Source organism: Rattus norvegicus, chromosome 2, assembly GCF_021556685.1.
Source record: "Rattus norvegicus strain SHRSP/BbbUtx chromosome 2, alternate assembly SHRSP_T2T, whole genome shotgun sequence".
Taxonomy (NCBI): Eukaryota; Metazoa; Chordata; class Mammalia; order Rodentia; family Muridae; genus Rattus; species Rattus norvegicus.
Window position 1 is genome coordinate 220,697,646 of NC_141535.1, and position 26,576 is coordinate 220,724,221.

The following is a 26,576-nucleotide window of genomic DNA, read 5'->3' on the forward strand; positions in this document are numbered from 1 at the left end:
TTATACACATTGAAATGAGTAGAAATATCATCTACTGTCTCAAACAAGGTATTTTTCTCTGTTTATAAAGTTCAGAGACTGCATACATGTATTCTAGCATTCAAATACTCTTTGTATAGACACACCCATTCATTCAAATCAGTACACAAAGTTAGCCACAACTTTTAAATACAGCAGATGTGCATAAAGACTCTTTGCACAGTGAACGAGTTAATTCCATATTGGGAAACAAAGAAGAGTTATATAGTGTTTCCAGGTTTCTTTAGCCATCACATAACTCCAAACCAATACGCACCCTGTGTGGTAAACCTGGAGATAACAGATCCCTTCATTGTAGACATGAATACACAGAGAACTAATAAAAAACCACCCTGAATAGTGTCCGTACATCTAACGTCATCTGGACAACAGTTTTAGTGTCTTATATACTAAGCAATTACTACGCGCTGAGTGACTCGCCAGTCTTCAGAACTCTTGCCATCTAGCTAACCTTCTTGCCTGCTTTGTTCTTGCAGTGGCAGACATCTTTCTGGGTCCTTCAGATGCAATATATTTCACCGAAACTTGGTTAGAATCCCAGTTCCTCCTCCCACCCAAAGACTTCGCTGCCCTAAATGGTTTTTCAATTATAGTTTCCCACGGGTGGATAAAGTGTGGTTGAGTTTCTCCTGTCCTCTGACTGCTTTCTGCCCGTGCCCGCCTTCCTCCTTGCCATGAGAAGCCTGGTTGCACTGACTACCCCTCTCCCCTCACCCTTCCCACATCCCTTACCCATGGCTACCTGGCTTGCAGCCTTTCACTTTCCAGAAATCACTCCCAGAAGGCTCCGAGTTCTTCCTCGGTAAATCAACTGAAAACTTAGTTATCACTGGCTTTGCAGAAGCCTTAGCCGAGTTTCCTCCACACCCTTCCCCCTCGAAACTTTCCTGTCTCCCGTAATTCCACATTTCCTTAGTCTTGTCACACCTTCTCAGCCTCACTTTCAGATGCCCTTTCTTGTCCATGAGAAATAACCTGTCCTCAATCTTCACAGACAGTGAAGTCAGCAGGGTCTCCCTGCTCACATGGTCCCAACTGCACTGCTGTGCTGTTGTCCTGAGGAAGCTTCTCCAATCTGGAGCCTCTGTCTAAGCTGCAAATACATATCTGGGACCTTCTGAGGAGCTGCCCAGCTCCTACACTCCCGTATTTTCTAAGACGCTCTGTGCTTTCAACTAATGGATGCTAGGCCTCCCTAAAGCATGTCTATGTCACGTGACTGCCGGTTACCTCTCTGTAACTGGGCAGACATCTGCTCCAAAGTGGGCCATTGAGATTCCAGGCACAGGGATCTGACTGAGCCTAAGGTTATGTTCAAATCATAATTCTACATGCTGCCAGGGAGACTATAAACTACCTTTTGGGAAAGCTAGCAATATCCCTCTAAATATACAAAACCCTAAGCCCAACAATGCTACACCCCTGAGCATAAGCCAAAAAAAGAGATCATTGTGAATGTGCTCAAATGACAGATATAAAATACATACATGTGATAATACACACACATATATACATATCCTATATGTGATGTGGCTAAGTGTTACTTTATGTAATATCGCTTTTCATGAGCGATAAAGACTAGAGATTACACAAGTCATCATTAGTACAATGAATAAATCATGATACATTTTATTTATATATTATATATTTATATATAATAATATATATTTATATATTGTATACTAATATAGCAGTGTGATGTGAAGTAACAAAAACAAATATAAAATATTGCATTCAGTAAGATTCCACTTAATTAAAACAACCAAACGGGAAAGTACTGTATAATGAGGGAAGGCAGGAGAAGAGCTACACGTCAGAATGGGCACAAGGAAGCTTCTGGAATGTTTCTGATCTCTTTCTTGCTCTGGCTTCATCGCAAAAGTCCATTAACCTTTCTACAAAACTGCCCAGCTCCAGTGCGAACGTTGCTCTGCAAGACTCAGCTAAATCGGGTCAGGGAGCGAGAGCTAGACCGGAACTCTCCTCTCCCATGGCTCCTGATAGTTGGGTTGGGATACGAATCCTTGCATCGTGAATGTGCGCGAAATAAAAGACCAAAGCGTAGTAAGGCGTCAGGAAGGAACGACTGAGGAAGGAGAGCTTCCTGTGGGATCAAGATGGGGACAGGGCACTCACTGTCAACAGTGATCTGGAAGAAGGGAGTTGACACTCAGAGGTCTGACTGGATGGTGCTGGCTCCGTCATCTTCAACGCTTTGATGCCTGGTTGTCTGAGATACTCGGAGGCAGAGAACCCCAGGGAACCGCACAGCCACAGCTCCATTCAAGTCCTGCAAACCAGCACCTAAATGCTTCGTGTTTCTGTCACCACAGACACATTTAATGATACAACTAATTCCTTTTGAAACTTCCTTATAAAATATTTTAAGGTAAGATTTTGAAATAAAACCTGTTGAAATAAACGTAAAAGACTATAATTGGGACTTGTGAAATTTACACTTTGAATATATATGATATGTATATCTGTCATCTCTGCTCTGAACTTACAATTTTATATTTCGATTTGGATCTTTTCCTAAAATGTAGTGCATATGTTCAGGTCTATATCCATACCCTTTTGCTTCTCGTTTTGAAGCTTCTACCTTATTGTCTGTATTATAATTTCATTATCAAAATATTTTGGCATATCAGCCCCTGCCCCTGCCATTTACCAGGCCACCATGCCTGACGCCTGATGAAGACAGCCCTGACCTGAACTCTGACCTTCAAGGAAGATGGAGAAAGAATGACAGAGGAATGGAGAGCTCACTAAGTGGCTTCTGAAGAAAAACAGTGTAACAAAAGGCAGCTCCGGCAAGACGGTCTCGTAGGCCCACTGGCATCCAAGAGGTTTTTGGGAGGAAAAGGGCTAAAAGCAATAGATGTGAAGTCTACTTCAACATAGAACAGACGGTTGTGTTGTTGTTTTAAGGTGGATCGCTGAAGCCAAACTATGCCAACTGACAGCCGTTAACCACCCCAACTCAGGCTGCTAAGTAAACGTGAAAAGGTTGTGGTTCACATCTATTGGGAAGGACCAAAGACTTAGACTCGATTCAAATTTAGATTAAGTGAATTTATTCAGTTTTGTTGTTGTTGTTTTTAATTTTTTCTTTTATTGCATTTTTTATTTACATTTTAAATGTTATCCCCTTTCCTGGTTTCCCATCCATAAACCCCCTATCCTATCCCCCCTCCCCTTGCTTCTATGAGGGAGCTCCTCAACCCACCCACTCCCTCCTGCCTCCCCGACCTGGCATTCCCCTACACTGGGGCATGGCCTTTGACAGGACCAAGGGCCTCTCCTCCCACTGATGTCCAACAAGGCCATCCTCTGTTACATATATGGCTGGAGCCATAGGTCCAACCCTGTGTACTCTTGGGATGGTGAATTTATTCTTACTGCTAGCAGAAAGACATCAGGCAGCATAATGTCTTGCAGAAACACAATGTCGTGCAGAGAGGTCTAAGGTGAGGTTTTAAGGTGGACCTCAGAAAGGTGAGCACTACAGCTGTCCATGGAGCCACAGCTCAGCAGGGAAATCATTTTACTTCCTAGATGATCCTGACTTTCCCACAGAATAGTGATAGAAAGACCACGTCATCCCTTTCCCATGGCGATAGGCAAGTTCTACAGAAACAAGGCAGCTGTTAGTATCTCACAGCCCATTACCCTCTCTTACCTGCAGGCCACTAGGATCTCCAGCATTCCAGAGCAAACTGTCCCTTAAGGGATTATGTCTGACTCCATATTAAGTCTCTTTCGACATCACAGGGTCCTGTGTAAATTACTACCCAGGTCTGAGCACTCTAATGACTGAAAAAAAAAAAGGTTCATTTCTGGGCAGGCAAAACACAGTACCATCAGGTTAGGGCTGGCTGTCAGGTCCCCACACTGACATTGTCTTCTGGATGTCAGAGCCCTCTGGGCAGGCAAGACAGCAATGACCTCGGAAGTTTAAAAAAGTGAAAACTTAAGTAATTGCTAAGTGGTGCTCAGGTTATATACGCAACAGTTGTGGGAGGGGGAAAGTCTCTGACTAAGGTGGCCTCACTGTATAGATCCTTAAAAGGTAGAGGGAAATTATCAAGAGGAGGATCCCTGCCACTGCACCCCATCCGCACCCCATCCCCACCCCTACCCCCAGAAGCAGATGCTCACAATGAGGAGATGCAGAGAAGAGAACTGATGGGCATGAGGAGGGTGGAGAGAAAACATAACTGATTTAATTTCAATCTATCACAGGCCAAAAAGAGCACCTTTGTGGGGTGGGAGTGATTGTTTTCTGAGGCATGGCCTCAAGCAGCCCTCACTGGCTTGGGAGTCCATGGGTTGACTCCACAGGGATCCACTGCCTTCTGCCTCCCAGCTCCGAGATTAAAGAGACGCACCACCATGCCTGGCCAGAGACCAGTGCTCCTTTCAACGACGGGAACTCACTATGGAACCTTGCTATATTTCAATTAAGTTTCGAGTTTAGTAAGATTTAAGGCTCAGTTTAAGGAGGTAAAATTTTGAGGGGCTAATAAAGGACAGAGAGCAAGCAGGGTGCCGAGACGTCTACCAAGAACCCTGGCTTTACTAAATAAATCACAACAGCCTCTTCCAGTCTCAGTTGAAGAGTGTAATTAAGCAGTTAATGAGGTAGGTAGCTTAGAAGGATTGTCCGGACTTGTTCCTACCCAGGCAGAATAGGCATGCGGACCTGAGGGAAGTCCTGATCACTGCCTAGATTTCCCCTGCCCATCCTTCCGGTTTGATTCCTCTAGGACAATGGCTCGGAGATCCCCACACCATCCTCAGGAGCCTAAAGGTTCACTACAAATTTCCAAGGGCCTCTTGCTTTTATTAGTTAGTCAAAGGAAACATGAAATACAAACACCATAAATGCTTTGAGTCAAAAACACATAAATACCCATCTGATATTTTGTTGTAAGTCTAAAGTCTTCTTTGAGAAGCAATCTTTTGTTTGCAGCCCATTGACACCAGTCAATGCCATCAAATTAGCCATGTCTAAAGCGGCTACGTAGTAACCGTTATCACATCCAACATGAATGGCACGGGCATATCTATAATGCACCATCTGGATTCTCTGGTTTCTATTTGAGATCTTTTTGTTGCTGTCGTTATTTGTTACTTTGTTTATTTACTTGTTTTGAGACAGGGTTTCTCTGCCTAACCCTGCCTTGTCCTGGAACTCGCTCTGTAGACCAGGCTTTCCTTGAACTCACAGAGATCCCCCTGCCTCTGTCTCCCAAGTGCAGAGTTGAGATCTTGGACTTCTGGGGGATCAGTTTGTTTGTTTTAGATTTTTGTGATTTTTGGTTTGGATCCTTCACTGCTGGTTTGCCCAAATTTAATGCAAAAACATTTTGATAACTCATAATTAATCAAATTCTGATGTATTCAATTTAATATAGATATAGATATATATGACTCTTGTGTTCCTTTCTTTTACATGTAGTACTGTTTCAAACACATGACTACATTAACAAATATAATTAATATGCTTAGGAATAAGCAGTTGACTCTTAGATAATATCTCAAATGACAGGAGCAGCCTGCAGAACTCAGCCCCCTTGTATGGTTCATAGGTAACAGGAGGGGTGTTAAGTGGTGTTAGGTTAAAAGGAGCTTAGTTAAATGAGCGGCTGAGAACAACACCACTGTACATAACTAACTTAGTTTTAGAAGCTGCTATTTATTGGCAATTTAGTTTTAATTGTGTATCGCTTCATTAGCCAAGTCCTAAAGAAGAAGAGTTCTAAGACTTGTATCGACACTTTATCAAGGAACACTGAATACTCCCTAAAGTGATTACTGGTCAGAGTTGTCAAGGAATTGGCTTCTAGACTGTCCTCTGCATCTCCTAGAGTTCACACTAGGGTACCAACCTCTCACATCCAATCAGGGATGACCCTGGTGGCCCAGCATCATGTGGCAGAAAGAGGTAGCCTGTGCCTGCAGGGATTGGGTCATAGAAGGCGCTGGATCTCCAGCTTTGTCTCTAGGCTCGCACTCCCAGCAGCTCCATTAGGAAGTGAGTCAAGTCACCAGTGGAGAGGCCCCTATGAGTAACTGAGTCTTCCGGCTAACTGTGACCCTTTAGACAACCGAATCCTTCACCATCATCCAGTCTCACAGGAGACACTGAGATAGACCCACCCAGCCAAGCCGTTCGACATTATACCACAGAATACCACCAGTCCACCTTCAGAAGCCCTTCTTGTGATGGTTGACCTCTGGGCTACTACTATACCAAGTAAAGGATGGAGAACCAGACAGATGTCACAAGGGGAAAGGGTTATCTTGTACCTCTGAGAAATAAATCACCTAATTGAAAGCAACCCCCAGAGAAGAAAAGCTTAGAGCATTCCTTTTAATCTGATTAAATAACAAAGGGAGAACAGGTCTCTGGCAGCTATTCCTTACCGTGCCCTTCCCCCTCCCAGGCAAAGTCTAACACAGTCAGCTGGCACCTTCAGACTGTTTCCGGGGTCCAATCCCATACCCCAAAGCAAGGCACAGAAATACAGGCTTGTGAAGGAGATACCACAGGCAATGGGCACACGCCCCTCAAGGCTGCTTCCTCTCCTTCCTTACCCAGTCTGTTTGTCCTGGTGCATACAAAGTGAATGCTGTTCACTGTGTGTTACCATGTGTGATATATATGCTGTGGCCGCCCATTTGCATGCTGTTACATAACTTATTTTGTGAGTGAAAATTAGCTATAGTACATGGTAGGAATTTCACACTCCTTTCTCACTCCCCAGTACTAGGATAGGAAGATAGAAGACATGTGATAGTTGTGGAATTGTTGGGTTCCCAGCATCCTAATAGGTAGGGATCTTAAGTTAAAAATGTATTTGTTTCAGTAACTGCAAACCCAGGGCTTGTGTTGTGTGTGGTGCTGTTAAAAATTACGTCACTCCGAGCTCACAGACAGGCGTACACTCAGGGACCTGCTGAGTGGAAACCACTCCCACGGCTTCCTCTGCAACCCATCTCGGTGCTTAGCTCTCCATCACTGACCTCCATCCAGAGACTGAATATGGAGGCAGAAAAGCGGAGAAGAGAATAAACTATCACGTCAAGAACTCAAGGGCATTCTACATGCCTTCTGGGCAGGCTCAGGAACTCTCCAGTAACAAGTGAGCGCCAGGACAGGAACTGGGGGGTGGGGGTGGGGGACACATGACATGACTCTACAGTCACAACTCTGTCATCTGACCGAAAGTAGCCCCCAGAAAGGAAAGATGTCTACGACATTCTCTGCTATCCTGATTACATAAAAACAGGAAGCCATAGTCAGTCGGCAAATCAAATTTCCAGTGAACAGCCTAGGCTACAGAGAAGTCCAACATTGCAAACATTCTCAGATATCACAGTAAATCTCATCAATTTATATAGCTAATGCATGTTAATAAAAAATGTTCTCCAGGCAGACTGGATTTTGACTTAGTGAGGTCAAGAAGGAAAAATGCTCGGAGTTTCTCTAGGGCCTACCTAACAGGGCCACAGGTAATTTTTCTCTAGCAAGAAGGTTCAACTGTTCCCCTCATGCATTCACACTACCTCACCCTCATCTGCTTCTGTTTAGATGCCATCCTGCTTTGTATTCCTTTATTATAACCCTAACCATGGAGCCAAACAGTTGGGTAAAACCTACAGGGCCAGACTGCCCAGACTAAAGCCCAGGTTTCACTCTTTGGGTCTGTGCGCCCAAGTCCTTATTAACCTTTCTGGACCCAACTCCTTCTCCCTCAAAGAGTCCTTTTAGGAGTCAAGCATGGGATACAGGGCTGCAATTCCACCACTTGGGATGCTGAGGGAAGATGAGAGCTTTGAGTTCAAAGCCAGTCTAGGAAACATAGGGAGACCCTACCTTAAAAAAGAAGGCACAAATGATTTTCCCTCCCAAGGCAACCCTAACCTCCAGTGCTCACCTCTGTAAGTGGCGTCAGCATCCACTGGGCAGATCACAGCTCTTCACTACTCTCTTTTCTCTCTCAAGCGTGTATTCATGCACCCAGGGCTAGAGTCTGTGCTTCAAACCCAAAGTCCAACTTAACACAGTCTTACGTCTTCTGTTTGCTCAGATTCAAGCCAATACCACCTCCCCTGACTACTCCCCTACTGGTTTCTTGGCTTTGTGTTTTATCCTCTGCAACCTACTCTCTGTTGAGTAGTTAATTTGATCATCAAATAAATGAGCATCAGACCTTGTTATCCTTTGCTAAACACCCAACATCCCGTTTCAAATCAAACCGAGATCCTGGTGTTCTCCCTGGCCCCTGGACTTCGTCCTCTTCTCTAGCTCCTTCCCTTACTCTGTGCCCTCAAAGCAGCTGGTTTGCCTTTTCTTCTCTTATTTCCTTTTTCTCTTTTTTCTTTGTTTGTTTGTTGAGATGGGTTTTTACGTAGCCCAGGATGGCCTCAAATTCATGATATGGCCAAGAAGATCTTGAACTCCTAACTTTGTCTGCCTCATCTCCCAACTGCTAGATTAACAATCGAGTACCACCAACCTTGGCCAGCACCCGGGCTTCCTCATGAATTCCTTATGTGCATTCTTGATTGTTTATTTGCTTTCTTTTGGGTTTTTTTGTTGTTGGTTTGTTTGTTTGTTTTGAGACTGGGATTCTCGGGTTTAGCCTTGACTGTTCTAGAACTCGCTCTGGAAACTGGGCTGGCCTTAAACTCACAGAGATCCACCTGCCTCTGCCTCCCGAGGACTACGATTAAGGACATGCACCACCACCACCTGACCCATATGCATTCATAAATATGATCCATTCCTGCTTGGGGACTCTATGCTTTCTGTTCCCTCGGGAGGAAGGTCTTTCCATTGAATCTTTGAACCACTGGCTCCTGTCATTACTGAAGAGTGGTCGCGGGCACCAACCAAGATTATCTGGTCCATGCAGGCCAAGACATCCCTGATTACCTGATTCTGTCCCTGCCTCCTCCTATGTCACATCTCCCTACTTGCCTCAAGCTGATATTAAATTGATTATCTATGTGTTTCTTCTCTTATTGATCTCTCCCCACTAAAGCTTCCAAGAAGCAAAGATTATGCCTCTGGCTTTTGCCACTTCTACTCTAGCATCTCGAGCCATGCCTGGCACATGTGAACACACGTACAATTATTTGTGATGTACCCGCAATCCCCATACTTGGGATGCTGAGGCAGGAGGATGCAGGCTTGATTTCACCCAGGCCTACCTAATGAGAAGTACCTAAAAAAAATGTCTATTAAGTGAAAGACAAGTTTACAATGTGGCATCACAGCTATTTAAACGTGATTCTGAAAATGCTACAGCCCCACAAGGGAAAGCGATTCATGTCCTGCAGTAAAAGCAGAGCTCTAAGTCCTCCCCAAGCACATCATCTACTCAAGTAATCACCAAGATTGGTCCGTTCCTTCTCCATGGAAATATCTAGGACTTGTCATTCCTTCCGAGATGCTTTCAAGTAGTGACAGTCAACACTGCTTATCTCCTCTCGGTCAGAGAAAACCTAAAGGATTCGGATTTAAGGATACATTCTAGGAAATTTATTAAAAATCAAAAGGGTTAAATTTAGAAATAATGGCAGCCATTAGGACTGCAAGTATTGCCCGACACGCGGGCTCACAGCTCAGTCCTAGAACTTTAGAGACTGAGGAAGAAGTTGGAGCCTGATTGGCCTCCAAAGGAAGATTCAGAGGGGAGGGGAAACCATGATCAGAATATAGTATATGAATTTTCAAGGGGGGGATATGCCAGAAAACCCCAGCCTGAGGGAGTGAGAGTGAGAGAGACAGGAAAAGGGGCAGCAAGCCTCTACATACTTGATTTCACTACCTCTAGTCAAAGAATCTCACAGCAATCACCCAGTGCCTCCACATGGATCACTGATATTTTTCACATACTAACTCCCCTGCCTCTTCACCTACCCTTCAAGGTTTAACAAATATCCCTGCCGAAATGTGCTTTATGATAGAAGAAGCCAGCTGGTTTTAATCTCAGCATAACAGCCATTGTTACACTTTCATGTGTCCAGTAGGATCTTGCGTGACAACTGCCCGGGCTTCCTTAAAAATAGTGTTCTCCTTGGAGACACAGATAATTAACATTAAACCTGTAATACATACTTCTGCCATACATACTCAACTGTAAACTCTGCCTTCACTCAACAGGGGGGGACAACAACATCCACCCTTTTCTACTTGGGCTATTTCTTTGACTTCAGCTTACAGATGAGTTTGGTCAACACTCGACACCTCATTTGACCATGAGTAGGTTCCAACAGATGAACTGATTTCTAGCACCTGTTGGGGAAATGATATGATGTCATTTATCACAAATGTCATCTCCTAAGGAAATATCTGGCATTAAGATCCAAGTTAATATTCATGAAATCGAATCAGAGTGGCCATTTAAAGGTGTGTCCCATTGATCCCTTGATAGTCCAGGGTAGGGAAGGAACTCTGATTCCAAGGCCCCTTGAGTATATCAAAATGTCAGTGTCTTCATTGAATGCCATGTAAATTATACTGTTTAGAGGCCGACAAAGAAAAAAAAATCTGTCACAGGGCTGGAGAGCACCCGTTGCTCTTTCAAAGGACCCAGGTTGGGTTTTGTTTTGTTTGAAAATAGTTTTTTTTCATACCATATATCCTGATCAACGTTTCCTTTCTTCCTGTTCCTTCCAGATCCTCCCTTCTCCTTCCATCCAAATCCACACCCTTTCTGCCTCTCATTAGAAAATAAATGGGTGGGCTGGAGAGATGGCTCAGTGGTTAAGAGCACTGACTGCTCTTCCAGAGGTCCTGAGTTCAAATCCCAGCAACCACAAAGTGCCTCACAACCATCTGTAATAAGATCTGATGCCCTCTTCTGGTGTGTTTGAAAACAGCAACAGTGTACTTATATATAATAAATAAATAAATCTTTAAAAAAAGAAGAAAAAGAAATAAATGGGTAACAAGAAAAAACAAAAAACGGAATAGGACAAAATAAACAGAAAAAAACAGAGTCAAAGGAAAAGACCAAGAAACTCATATAGATTCAGAGACACACACAGAAATCTCATAAAAACACAAAATAGTAAACCATAGTATAGAAGCAAAAGATACGGAAGCTAAAGGAAAATGTCCAGCCAAGGCACTAGGAGACAAAGAATCCCTAAAAGTACCACTGAGTTCCTTTTGTGTTTCTCATTTACTGCTGGGCACTATGGAGCCTGCCCTTAAGTGAGGTTAGAGAGATTGGAACCCAGAGAGACTGTTAGAGAAAACTAACTTTGTCTCTGTGAGCAGTTGTCAGTTAGAGATAGCTTCTGGGTTAAGGATGACTTAGGCTTGTGTCCACTTCAGCTCTCAGAGCTGGGACCCCATCTGGCTTAGACCTGTGCATGGTGCCTCAGAGGACCCAGGTTTGATTCCCAGAACCAACACTGCAATTTATAACCATCTATGATTCCAGGAATCCAATGTCCTCTTTTGATTGTTGAAGGCATAAGGCACGTATATGATGCACAGACGTACACAGAAGCAAAATACCCACACATATGAAAAAAACTTATAAATCTGGGTGTGAGCTTAAATTCTACAATATTTGCTCTGCACACTAAATTCTCAGAGACTCTTTAGTGAAAGGGCCTGGGTTCTTGCAGCTAATGCCCCACTCGAGAAGATGACTCAGCAACCTTGGTCATTTCCCACAAGTTCGAGCTTTCGGATTCATGACAGATTGGTCTCAGGGGTTAGCAAGCACCAGCCAATTGAAAAGACATGCAACAGGGTGTCTACTGGAGAAACACTCATAGACAGGGCTGCTTCCTAATGTCTGCCTCCTCTATGGAACATTGGAAACATTCAGTTCAGTTTTAAAATTTGGAGGCAGAAGACCATGAACTCAAGGCCACCCTTGGCTACATAGTAAGTTCGAGGCCAGCATTGGCTATATTGGGACCCTACATCTATCATGAATCTACTCCTGAAAGTAGTCCTCCAACCTCCCATGCTACACACACACACACACACACACACACACACACACAGAGAGAGAGAGAGAGAGAGAGAGAGAGAGAGAGAGAGAGAGAGCAAGCCCTGGGGCCACATACAGCTAGACAGATGCTCTACCTCTGAAGTATGTCTCAGGTCAAATTTTCAAACAGCTTCTGAGAGTGGTAGGTAGCATTGAATGAAAGGTTCAGAAATAGTAAGGAATAACAGACACTAAATTTCCACGGAGAAATGCTTCTGCCACTGGCTGGCCTACTTCATCCTTGTGTTCTGCATCCAGAACCCAAGCAGAGAATGAAACCAGTTTCTCAAAGCTTCTTTACTACTATGTGTGGAAAAGGTATACATGTGTGTGTGTGTGTGTGTGTGTGTGTGTGTGATGCATGGGAGGTTGGAGGACAACTTTCAGGAGTTGGTTCTCTCTTTCCACTGTGGCATTTGGAGATTGAACTCAGATTTGCACAAGTGTCTTTTTACACGCTGAGCCATCTCATGGCCCCAAATATGTTGTTGTTGTTGTTGTTGCTTTTAAGCAGCTGCACACAGGGCTAGGGAGGCAGCTCAGTTGTTAAAGTACTGGCTGGGTGAGCATAAGGCTTATAGTCCTAAGCTCAGCATTGGGTAAAGAGTCAAGTCAAGCCATCTCTTCAGTTCTCCAAGACTTCCCGGCATGGAGGCGCACACCTTTAATCCCAGCCCTTGGGAGGCAAAGGCATGGATCTCTGTGAATTTGAAGTTAGCCTGGTCTCCAAAAGCCAGTTCAAGGACTACATAGTGAAATCCAGTCTCAATACAGAGAGAGGCAGGTGGGGGAAGGGTGGGGTGGGAATGGACACATCACCTTACAGAGAGCCACGATTCCTAAACATGAATTTTTAAATATTAAATATCATAAATTTCTTTTTATTAAGCCTTATATAGCCATCCAGAAAGTAGTACACTCACAGTCATTGGAAAATAATAGAAATTTTTCTAGTAAATTCTCCCTCTCCACAAATTTATATATATATATATGTACATATATATATATATATGATTTCTAGAAAAAAACTTGGGATGAATAAGAACTATAAGATACCAATGCTACTCAAATGGCTTGTGATGTAAAATTTATAAATTGCTTATTCCTGGAATTTTCTATTTAACACTTCTGGGCCCTGATTGACAGCATGTAATTCCAGCTGGGAATGGCAATCTAAGAAGGGGGCTGTAACTGTCAGCTTTAGACTATGAGCTTCATTTGGGACAGCCATTCTCTCAGATGGCAGACATAGCCAACAGAAATGCCAATGTTCTTTATGAATGTAAGAACAGGAGAGTATTAAGGTTCAACCTCTTGTGAGTTTTGGTACTATGGACCAATGCATCCGAGAAAGATCATATGCAATGGGAAAATCAAACTTTGCAAAACTCCTCACCCTGAATCCTCTCTCTTGTTCTCCCAGATCATTTACTGAGCTCCACTACCTAAGGCAAGCGTTCAGGGAGTTCTAACCTTGTGTGACACAGTTTGTGATGGGTGGCAGTTTGAATAAAAATGCCCCCTCTAGACTCAGGCATCTGAACATCTAGTCTGCAGTTGATGGCACTGTTTGGGGAGGCTTAGGAACCGAAGCCTTGCTAGAGGGATCCACATCAGACACACGTGACAGACAGGCCACTGGTGGAAAACACAGGGAGAGAAATGGAGAATCCAAACTTGTGCTTACTTTTGGTCTAAAATTATTCTAAATGGAAATCTCCTTTTTCATTACTTAATGCCACATCCAAGCAGGAAAAAAATATTATCAATACATTTTTACATATTTTATCACAAATAAAACACCGAGTTTTCTATTCTTCTGTAAATGCTTTTGATCAGATTAGAAACATAGCTTACAAGTTGGCCACAGCATAAGAGAAAAGATGAGAAATATGAACAAACTTGTCTTCGCTTTCTAACACTGTAGTCTATATATTTCTCTTTTCACAACAAGCACAAATTCCTTCTGTGACTGAAAAACACACATATATTCACTGATGTCATAAAACCCAGAGAAGCCAAACAGTAACTTATGTTCATTATTCCCACGGGTCAGCCACCAGAGGTAACAAATCTATTCTTTAGTGTCATTTCACTGGGATCGAACCATCGCTGAGTAGTAACTCTGATGGGGACATTATTGTTTTGTGACTTGTCATTAAGCAAGAACAAGTACAAAAAGACCATTCTGTGTTTAATTAGCTTTTCCCTTTACTTTCCCATAATGTAAAATCCCGGGGGATAAAATTCACTTTATTTCTTCTGTGTACAGCTACTGTCGTGGGCTGTGTCCCTTCTGTAATTCTATAGTGATAATTTAAAACCATGTACCTTTTCTTCTAAGCATTTAAAATGCTACATAGCCTCTATCTCCTCTGCCTTCTAGCACGTCCCCGTGGCACGTTACAATGACGACATTAAGTACTTTTCTCACATTAGCAGGTGCTAGAGAGAAAATGAGTCACAGAAACTCTCTGAATCACCCAGACTCCAGGCAACTGTGTAATTTAGAATAGCTGTGGAATTAAGTATTCTTTTCGTTTTTAAATTGTTGTTGTTTGGGGATAAGGTCTTATGTAGCCCAAGCTAGCCTCAAAGACATTGTGTAGCAGAGGCTGGCCTTGAACTCTTGATCTTCCTGTCTCCACCGCCCAAGAATTGGGGTTGCGGGTGTGCACCACCGTGTCTAGAACTCCTGACAATCATAACTTCACAAGCTTTCCCGTTAGTCCCATTTTTCCTCCCTACACAATTCAATCTATTAATATTTGTGGAAAAACAAAGAAAAAACCATCTAATCTGGTATATTTACATAGGTTTACAGCTAGAAGACGTTAAGGTTTTGCTTTCTAAGCAAATCATCCAGTCTCTCCAAGTTGTGGTCTCATGACTCATAAAATTGGAATGAACTTTCCTCAACTGGATAGAATTCTTTTTTTTTAAAGATTTATTTTATTTATATGAGTACACTGTAGCTGTCTTCAGACACACAGAAGAGGGCATCAGATCCCATTTCAGATGGTTATGAGCCACCACGTGGTTGCTGGGAATTGAACTCAGGACCTCTGGAAGAGCAGACAGTGCCCTTAACCACTGAGTCAACTCTCCAGCCACCTGGATAGAATTCTTAAGGACCTGGAGGAGAAGCCTTTGTTAACTACAAGGCATTGGTGAGCATGGTGGCTCAACCTTGTAATCACAGCACTCGGGAGGTAGATGCAGGAGGATCAGGAATTTCAGACCAGCATACACAGCTACACAAACACAGTCTGGGCTACATAAGATCCTGTTTCAAAAACAAACAAACCAAAAAAAAAAAAAACCAAACAAACAAACCAAACAAATAACTCTAAATCATCATATCAACACCACCATTAATAGAATAAATCTTCTTCAGTTAGGATCACCTCTAAATTTGGGGCAATTTTAAGATCCAGCTGTATCAGAGATGTGATTTATCATTTGCAACTTTGTTTCGTGTTCCTGCTTTCTCAGAAGAATAAAAACATAAAATGTAATTTTATACTTTTAACTTTGGTATGCTTTTGCTTTTTTTATTCCTGTGTGTGTGTGTGTGTGTGTGTGTGTGTGTGTGTATACACGTGTGTGCATGGCATGTTTTGCTCTTGTTATTTGGTTCTTTTAAGACACAGCATTATGTAGCCTAATCTAGCCCAGAATTTTCTATGTGGTAGAATTAGTACAGATTTTCTTTCTTTTCTTTCTGAGAGTTCTACATCTTCATCTGAAGGCTGCTAGTGGAAGACTGACTTCCAGGCAGCCAGGATGAAGGTCTTATAGCCCACACCCACAGCGGCATGCCTACTCCAACAAGGCTACACCTCCCAACAGTGCCACTCCCTGGTCTTTCAGATGAAGATGTAGAACTCTCAGCTCTGCGTGCACCATGCCTGCCTGGATGCTGCCATGTTCCCACCTTGATGATAATGGACTGAACCTCTGAACCTGTAAGCCAGCCCCAATTAAATGTTGTCCTTACAAGAGTTGCCTTGGTCATGGTGCCTGTTCATAGCAGTAAAACCCTAACTAAGACAAGGACCATGTTGGGGGTGCTCCTTTTCCTTGTTATAAGTGGGTGTGGTGGTGCACAGGGAATGACACCTGTCACTCGTTTGTTGCCAGCACTAATTAGTCTGGCAGGTGAAAGCAGTCAAGAGTCCCCTCACCCTCAGCTGTGTGTATAGCGATTCTTCTCCATTGGACCCTTGGAGAGAAGTCTTCTACCCTTAATGGATTATTCTCCCCCAGGAGTGTACCTGTCCCCAAATCACCTATGTGAGGTTGTTTTAACTTGCTGAGTTTTTGCATTATGACAAGCTTATTCCTCAGAATTTTACACAGGGCAACATTCTCAGTCTTTTTGTCTGAGTTAGCCACATCCCCGGTAAGAGGACCCTCATCTGTATGAAGATATAAAGCAGGAAGCTGGCGCTGACTGTGTGGGTAGAGATGGCTGAGTACAGCTTGGCTATGTTAATGTTTACCAAGTCTGCTGCCTTCCACTGAGCACATAAGTTCAACCATGCATTATGTCAGTAAATATGAATGTAATAAAATCTTAGAGTCCCTTAAAAGAGGGACAGAGGGCACTCGCCCAGTGGGTAAAATAGAGTTGGAGCCTAAAGGTATTGGCAACTGGTGTTCTTTTTTGAAGTATAGATATCACTTTAATTTTTATTGAAAACAGATTTCATTTACTATATTATGATCACTTTCCTCTCCTCCAACTCCTCCCAGGCCATCTATATCTCCCCACCTACCTAAATCCACACCCTTTCTTTCTCTCATCAGAAAACAGGCGACTAAAACAACCACAACAAACAGAAGGAAAAAGAGAGCCAAAGAAAAGAAGTGCAAGAAATGCATACAGATGCCAACACCACACATACACACACACACATACACACACACCACACACATACACACACACACCACACACATACACACACACCACACACTCACACACACCACACACACCACACGCACACCACACACACACACCACACAGACACAAACACACACACATACACTCACACCACACACACAAACACACACACATACACTCACACACATAGCACATACACAATACACACACAAACACACACACTCACATACATACACACACCCCGCACACACACACAAAACACACATACACACCATACACACGCTCACACTCACAACACACACCATATATATACACACATATTCACACATACACACACATCACACACACACTTACATTCACAACATACACACACCACACACACACATACACACACACCACACACAAACAGACAAATCCTATAAAAACACAAAATAGTAAACCATAGTATAGAAGAAAAAAACATGTAAGGCAAAAAAAAAGTGCTTGAACAATGCATTAGGAGACAAAAACTCTAAAAATAGCATCGAGTTCATCTGTGTTGCTCATCTACTGCTGGGCACAGGGTCTACCCTTAAGTGTGGTGGCATCCCAGTGAGACTTGGTTGGAGAAAGTTAATTTGTTTTTCTTTTCAAGTAGTTGTCAATTGGAGATAACTTTTGGGTTAGGGATGGGGACAGGGTTTCTGCCACAAAGTTTCTAAGTCCCAAAAGGAGGGTTTGATGGAGACAGCCCATTTGAGACTGGATGGTTCAAGTTCTTTCATTCTCTGCACACTGTTTCATTGTGGATCTCTGCATTTGGTCCAGCCTACTGCAAGAGGAAGCTTCTAGGGTGATGGCTGAGCATGGCACTGCTCTGTGAGTAGAGCAGAGTTTCCAGTCAATCCTGCTGATAGGCTACGGTTTGAGTGGTGCTGGTTTCATTAGATCCTGTGGGTACGTTGTATGAAGTAATCGATGGTTGGCTTTTCTCTGCACTGTCCATGGCACAGATCTGCCCCACGGGTACAGAGAGCAGTTGGGCTCAAGCAGAAAAGCAAGCGGCCGCATGCGTTTGACATTCATGGAAGACAATATGAAGATTTATTACGGAGATTTGACCTGGAACAACTGTTAGAGCAGTAAACAGCCTCTACAAGGTTGCTGTCTCATCCGGGCGATGTCACTGAGGACCACAGGGTGGGTGGGTAGGCATGGAAGATGGATGCACAGTGGATAAGGAAACACGATGAAACAGCCATCGCAGCTTGGGACCCGGGAGTGGGGACTGGGCAGTTAATCTGCCCCTTTAGTTCTGCAGCTGCCTCCATCCAGCTGCTGTAACGGGAGGATACGACTGTCTACAGTAGCTTACAGGCTGAACTTGACTGCTCAGAGTTCTGGGAGCAGGGAAGCCCACAGAGTAGCAGCATGGTGGGGTTTGAGTGAAGGCTCTTTGGGGTTGCATCTGTGTGCTCACCTGGCAGGAGAGGAACAAGCAGTCCTTTGTTTCTTCCTGTAAGGGCTCTGACCAATCAGGATGACTGTATACTTGTGACCTGGTTATTTCTCAGAGGCCCCATCTTCAAACAACACCCTGGAGACTCAGGGTCTCAACGTCTACATTTTAGAAGGACCCAAACCTTCTGTCCATACCACAGATGGAAATGGATTTTTCTCAGGGCTCTGTTCTTAAAGGCCTAGGCTGGTTCTGGTAGAACAATTCTGCATTCTGTACTAATGGTGATGTGGGATGAGAATTTGGGGGCACTGGATAAAAGTTAATGTTTTCCGTTGGGTTTGGTTTCTTGACACAAGGTCTCACATAACCTAGGCTGTCCCGGAACTTGGGTAACCGAGGATTTAAGAGTGTTTGTCTTGTCTTTGTTTGTGTTGCTGGGGGTTGAACCTATGCCTAAGAATTAAGGACACGGCTCCAGTTCTTCGGCTTAGTCACATTCTTCGCCCTGTGCTTTTGCACATTAGAGTGATAGGAGTCATGGGGCACACTCGTGTAGGCAGCCTCGAATACGATCCTGTAACGTGAAGTATCTCTGATGCAGAAGTATCTTTGTGCTGTTGTAGACTGTCCTTGCTACAGGAGACGCCATGGAGCAGTATAGGAATAAGCTCACAAAAATAAGTTGGAAGACATCACTAACCTTGGTGACATCTATCTGTGTCGACCCCTGTTGTGATGTCATTACTACGGTCTCGAGAAAAGTCACTTTGGAAGGAAATGGGAAACGTGTATGCCTGGTCTCTATTATCTCTTACAACCAGTTTGTGAATCTATAATATATAATCAATATGCCAACTGAAAGGAAACACTCTGCTCTCAACGACCAGGCTCCTGATGGTGTCAGACTCGGGGCTACAATCTCTGCCCCAAGCCACGTCAGGTCACCCATCTCTAAGGAGCCAATTACAAGAGCCAAATTTAGAGTGGAAAGCAGAAAAAGGAAATGCTATTCAACATGGCCCCATAGGAAAGAGGAACGAGGAGAGGCATGGGTGCCCCTCCCACTTCAGTCTATCCCAATGTGAGACCAAAGTTTAAATGTTTTCCGTTGGGTTTGGTTTCTTGACACAAGGTCTCACATAACCTAGGCTGTCCCGGAACTTGGGTAGGACGGAGGATAGACAGATCCGAGCAGTCAGCAGCAGTGCGGTCCTGCCCACTGACCATCATTACCTGGCCTTCAGTGTCAGCCAACAAAGGCGTCTGACAAATCGTTAGATCTGTGTGACATCTCTTTCCCGGAGACAAGATGCCCCAGTGGCTGGCGCCTTTTCCTTATCCCAGAAGGACTCTCACGGAGACCCCCATTTCTATGAGATCCCCATTGCTCTGGAGTTCACTGTTTCAGCAGTCTGATGGAGAGACAGAAGTGTCTCTGAGGAAGACCCTCATGTCTGCCAGGCTCGTTACACTGCTGTTCCCCCTGAGTGCTCTCTGTTCCCCACTGGTGTGGGCGGGTCCCACTGACGTCTTTCCAACCAATGGGAAATGAAAAGAGCGATAAAGCTAACTGTGTGCTAACAGATGCCCTCGCTTGTTGCCTTAAGGTTTTTTAGAGAACTGAGCTGCCTGGGCTGCCCTCTGGCATCAGCCAATCAGAATGAAGCCTACAGCCCAGAAGACCAAGGCAAGACCTTAGAAGCTCCGTGGTAACATTTTAACCAAGCCTTCATGCAGTGGGTAATCCTGAAGCATGCCCGGGTCCTTGACCCCCAGAAAATATAGGGCAATAAAAGTTTGTAGGCCACTAAATATAAATATATAGTTGGCAGGACATGCTCCTGATCCCCTTTCAGCTCCAATGTTTCCCCATTGCTTCTTTTCCTCGCAGCCTTTTATTTCTGTTCCTCCATTTTATAAGAACCTCAGGAAGAAAGTGGTTCTGTACTTGTTGGACTGTTAATCCTGAGATTCATTGGAGAAAAAGCAATTCCAGTCTTTTGGGCCAAACTTTATTAAATATTATATATTGACCAAGAGATGGACTTTGGTTAGGATTATTCCCTGGAATTTCCCAGCTGAATGGCCTCAAGACGTGTTGAGGAGTGAGGGGGTTTATGCAGACAAGTAAGTCATGAAGACAAGCCTATGTATGTTCCCATGAGGCTTTGTTATTTTTTTTAAGAACTACAACTCCCAGCATTCTAGGAAGTCACCTGGTCCTTAGGCAGGTGGGGGTTACAGGTTAACTTTGGGCATTCTAGGAGCTACCATATTTAATCAGAAGTCATCTACCATCCCTCTGTTAGGGACCGCATGGTTGTATTCTCCCCCCTGTAACACATGTTAAAGCCCTAATTCCCCATGAAATGATACTTGGGAGGTAGTGGTTGTGAGAGGGATTAGGTTTAGATGAGGTCATAGGGTGGGGGTCCCATGACTAGACTGGTTCCTTTAAAGAAGAGACACACCAGAACTTTCCCTCTGTAAATGAAAAACTATGACAGGAAAGTGGCCATTGTCAAGCCAAGCTGAGTGGCCTCACTCATGCCCGTTACTAGAGTTAGCCCCTAGGAATGAGAAACAAATGCCAGGTTCTAGCCCACCCTGTCTATCATATCTGGTTATAGCAGATTAATACATCACAAGACCAACACAATGAGTGAGAAGTCCCTTTTAAATGAGCTCTGCTAAATTTTTCATGCCCTAAGTACAGTGGAGGAGAGGGAACTTGTGATACAGAGTATTCTTTAATGGCTTCATCAATGCAGCACAACCACGAGGCTTCGCTTTCTTCTTATAGTTTAAGCTATCCGTGAAACAGAAAAATGCCCCAGTTTGCCATCTGCTGGCCTTTCTCGGCAATGAACCATACCAATAAAAAGCTGTAGTCACTAAATAACCAGCCTTCTTCATTTAACAGAGAGATAAATAAACTTATGTCCTAGAACCCTGGTCCCAGTGAAGCTTGACTCATTGGAGAAGCACTCATGTGTCAGAGATCTAAGCAACTGAGTTTCTTCTTTTATCTGTCTAGTCAAGTGTCTGTGCACGCACATGCGCGCCCGTGTGTGTGTGTGTGTGTGTGTGTGTGTGTGTGTGTGTGTGTGTGTGAGAGAGAGAGAGAGAGAGAGAGAGAGAGAGAGAGAGAGAAAGAGAGAGAGAGTCAGAGAACAGGACTATTTATTAGAACTGTGTGAGTTTCCATATGTATAGGAAAATGAACCCCCAGGATTTCCACTATGGTTAGGGGTGGTAAAAAAAAAATGGCTTATTTTCAGTTCTTCTGGGAGTATTGCATACCCACAGATAAGATCTATAGACATTTGTTTGGCTAATTATCTTTGTTTTCCAAAACCATGATACAACTTACCTTCACAGCTACAGCCCAGAATGGGCCCTCACCTAAGGTCCAAATGGTCAGGGTGACCATGCAGCCTGAGTTCTTACAGAAGTCCAGACCTCCTGCTTATAATCTCCCTTCCCCCGCTGAGTGTGTATAGGTGGCTCTTGGACCGACAGTGTATTTACATTAACCTCCCAGTCACACCCAGGCAGGAAACTAATTAAACTTAATGGGCCATATTCAAGAGAAGTAGAGGGTTCCACAAGGAAGAAGGAGAGGGAGAGGGAGGGGGAGGGGGAGGGGATTCAGAAAAGGGGAGGGGATGAGGATGAAATGACTAAAATTTATCATATGAATGTATGAAACTCATAATTAAAATTAATACAAAATTAAAGTTAGAATGAATCTAGGATTCTTCCCATGTATCTCATGAAAGTGCAAAACCTTTCCTGATTGTTTTGGAAGGGCAGGGTGGTGGCTGCCTTTCTTCTGTACTAGATGAAGAGAATGCATTATTTTCCCTTTCTTACTGATGGGATGAAACCTCCCAGAGAGAACTCTAGGGACTTTCTTTGTCCCATCTCTGCTTCCAGTCAGGGGAGCCAGGAGCTCATCATTGTACAGTGCTTCTGCATCTCACGGGCCTTCACATCTGGGGTAATATACCAAACCCACCACACCTTGATGAAAACAGTAGGGAACAGGAGACCCCGAATCAAACAAGCGTGTTTGGAGGAAGACTCACCAGGAAGCAACTGAGAACTCCTCAGTTCATTTAGGTTAGGGAAAAAAAAGTCTTCCACAGAGGTAAGGGCTATGTGTAGGATCACTCGATTAAGGCTCATTGAGTAAAAGTGCACGCCGTGCAAGCCTGATGACCTGAGCTCAATTCCCAGGAAAGGTTTGTAAAAAGTGAGACCCGGAGCTGGCTAACATGGATTATGTAGTACAATGACTAGCTAGACCAAGGCACACCTGCCTCTATGTGGTGAAGATGAGAACCAACGGCAAAAAGTTGCCTTCTGACCTCCATATATTTGTAGTGAGACCTGGGTGTACACACACACACATACACACACACACACACACACACACACACACACACACACACACACACACACTGGATGGTTCAGTGGTACTGCCCTTACATAGGACCAGAATTTAGTTCCCAGAACAACCATCCAAAACACTTTCTCCTTTTCTCCCAGTCTCCAGAACTGAACTGTAAAAAGCTTTACTCTTTCCTTGTGCCCACTTATAGCAGAACTTTCCCTCTATAAACAAAAAACTATGACAGGAAATATGCACAGGGCCAGGCTTCAAGGCTTACCTGTCATCCTGTTTCTTTAGGTCCCAAGATGTTCTCAATCATTTAACACACACAGACAGAAGAGGTCAAGAGGAGGACAAGGCCAAGCAAGGGAGCTGAGAAACCACATGAAGCTACTCCTGGTTTCATAACCTTCTGTACTGTATCCTGTCTACTAATGTCCCAGGATTTTGCTTCTAGTGGTTCAAATCTATCAACTAGAATGGCCAATGGTTTCTTTTCTATTGTGATTTTTTTTTCAGCACAATAAAGGCAGTAGGGTTCTCCCTTACATGGGAGAGAACCGTGCCTTAAATTTAATGTGTTTACAAAGTCTCAGGCCTATGCTTGTATCTTAGTTTTATTTTTATAAACTATGCAATGCTTAAAACGTGGCTTTATAAATGAGTCATTTAGTGGCTATGGAAAAATGTTTAGATTTGTAAGTTTCTTAAAATTCTGGACTAAAAGGTTAAGAAAAATAACAAGAAAAAGATTGAAAAAAAGAAAAACAAACAAACAAACAAAAAACCAAAAACCCTCTGGACTGGAGGGTAAGTGGCCTAGTTGCCTTAGTTTCTCCCACACCCCAGGACTGACAGAACCATGGACAATGTCCCACAATAGGACAATATTCTCACTTCCCATGAACTATTGTCCCAAGATTACTGAAACAATGACTGTGTTCCTTCATGGAGATCTAACTCTTTCTCTCTTCTACTGGCTATGGTCAACGAAACTTTAAATATCTTTTTCTTTTTTACTTAGACTCATTCTCTGAATAAACATAAGCTTGACTATGGTACACACACCTTTGCTGTGTGGAAATAGTTGGGATCTTTGTACTGACCTACAGGTACACCTGAGTCAGTAGAAAGCCTGCTCCCCTTCCTTAGACATATGTCCCACCTAGATCTGATTAAAAAAAAATAAATCTCTTACTAGAGAGTTTCTTCCTCTGCAAAGGCAAATGCTTCTCTTGGAGATAGATGTGTAGTTTGTTTGGAATTTTATCCAATAGTTTCCTTATTGTCCGTGTGAAAGCCTATAAAAGCTGAGGAAATGTTAAACCTCATATCCTAACTATGAAAGAAGTTTGGCTAGGTCATTGCATTAGGTAGGCTTCTATTGCTGGGATAAATACCATGACCAAAGGCAATTGGGAAGGCTGACATGTTCACATCACTGACCCTCATGAAGGTAAGTCAGGGCAGGAACCCAGAGCAGAGAACCAGAGACAGGAACCAACTTGAAACCACAGAGGGTGCTGCTCACTGGCTTGCTTGGCCTGACTTTTTTAATAGCATCCAGGACCGCCTACCTGGGGCTGGTACCACAAATGATGGGAGGGAAGGGAAAAGGAAAAGGAGGAGGGGGAAGAGAGGACAGGCGGGAGGGAGGGAGGGAGAAAGTGCCCCCATAGACTTGTCTATAGGCCAATCTGATAGAGGATTTGTTTCAATTGAAGGTTCCTCTTCTCAGATGATGCTAGCCTGTGTCAAACTGCCAAAGCCCAGTCATCTTGTGACAGTCATTACATTGCATATCTCTTAGAGAATTCAAGTCTCCATTTCAGAACATGGGGCAATGATGTTTTAGCAGTAATTGAAGCTTTCCTATCTGTCAGCTCAATCAAAGCCTTAAAACAAGAGGCAACCTCTACAGCAACATAGATTAGCTGTTGGATGCTCATCTTTGAGGCCAAGGGCTGGCTTATGCCTCAGCTGCTTAAGCAATTAACGGCATAAGGGTCTCACGTCACCTAGTAGAGTGGTGGGGGACTGAGTGGAAAAGGCTTTCAATCCTGCTTGGCATATGTGAAGGATGGGCTGTGATTATGTGTTATAATTAATTAAAACAAAGAGTACCAAATTCAATGACAGTACTAAATTCAAAGAGTAATGAATTCAAAATTCATGCTTGACTTTGAAAGTTTGTTCCTTCATTGAGCACCTGAACTAGATCTTTGCAATTTTAGTTGAATGTATTTTTGGAATGTTAACATGTAAGGGAAGGTTACTCCGGAGTGCCTGGCTTGGACCTTGTCAGAGCTGTGATCTACAACTCCGCCTTGCCTCTCACAGCCAGGACTAGTACAGGGTTACTCCATCATCCCCACTGGCTTCCCCACAGTCACACCCAGAGAATGTTCCTTCTGTGTAAACTCCCCTCTGTTTATGTTAATCTGAGGGACATTCTATGTTGGGATGAGGAGTTACACTTTAGCTTTCCACCCTCACAAGAAACCAGAGACTTTCCCATCATGCTTTGCCTTAGGCTTTGAGTGTTGTGGTGGTGGTGTGAATGAGTAATGTCCCTTACAGGCTCATGTATTTGAATACTTGGTCCTTAGTTGGTAGCCATGTTTGGGGATGTTGTGGAACCTTGAGGGGGTGGAGCCTTGCTGGAGGAAGTGTGTCACTGGTGACTTTGCTTCACTTCCTCTTCTCTGCTTCCAGTGTGGATGCAAATGTAACCAACCTGTTCTCTGTTCCTTTGGCCATGGTTTCCTTGAGTGTTGCCATACCTTCTCTGCCATAACAGATTCTGTCCTGTTGGAACCATAAGTCAAATGGATCCCACCCTTTTTAAACTTGCTTTTCATAAACCAAATAAACCCTCCCCACTTTGCCCATCTTGCTTTTTTTTTCATGGTATTTATCACAGCAAAACAAAAGTAACTTATACAATTTTTTTCTTTGTGTTGGCCAATTTACTATTTTTTTCCAAAAATGAACAAACCAAAAAAGAAAATATTTGTTCTCAATCTCATTTACTTCTTTGGCTACTAAAGAGGCTGACTTGCTTCATGCTTAGTCCCATTTTATTCTATTTCTTCTGTCCAATCCTCTCCTAAGATCTTGATGTTTTCCTCTAGATTGGGATGACTTCCTACATACTTAATGTTTAGACAAAGAAACAAATATCCCCATGAATTGGCTTAATCAAGAACAGAATTGTGTTCTGTGGCCACAAGAATGTCTCTCGGGGACCTAAATCGAAGATCCGTGGAAGCCTCATGAATACACTAGAACCAGAGACTGGAACGTGATGTAGAGTGTAGAAAGTTCTCTTCATCTGTATTTAGCACATAAGCATCACCTTGCTTAGGACAGGAACCTCATTTCACTGCTCCACAATAGGCAATGGTCCCACCCAACAGCTCCAACACCCAACAGTGTTGTTAGTAGAACTGGGCATCCCAGAATCAAGTCTAAGTTCCAAGTTACGCCACCAGAACAGGGAAAGTCGTGTCTCGCTAAGGTGACCAATCCCTGAACTATGTAGGTAAGATGCTGGACCATGGAGATAAAGGAATGAATATTCCCAAGAAGCTAGATGACCCCCGTGTAGAAGATGGCAAAGTTGTTTTCTCAGATTTCACAGTTGAGAACCTATGTATTAAACAAGTCATACTTATTACTAAGTATTAATAATTGTACTGTTATGTCTGTGAACAATTGTTGTCTAATGGGGTTAAGCAAATCAGTATAAATAGTAAG

General features: G+C 43.4%; 1 protein-coding gene across 3 annotated transcripts in view; it reads right to left on the reverse strand.

Moving 5' to 3' along the window:
• Mcub (mitochondrial calcium uniporter dominant negative subunit beta) overlaps positions 1 to 26,576 on the reverse strand; it is a 70,795-nt gene that overhangs the window by 24,949 nt on the left and 19,270 nt on the right. The window contains exons 1-2 of one of the 3 annotated variants that reach the window (XM_087620740.1): positions 3,722 to 3,855; positions 2,176 to 2,329 (exon numbers count right to left, since the gene is read on the reverse strand). In XM_087620740.1, coding sequence (XP_087476866.1) covers positions 2,176 to 2,322 — 147 coding nt within the window. In that variant the 5' untranslated portion in view covers positions 2,323 to 2,329; positions 3,722 to 3,855. 3 annotated transcript variants of the gene reach the window in all.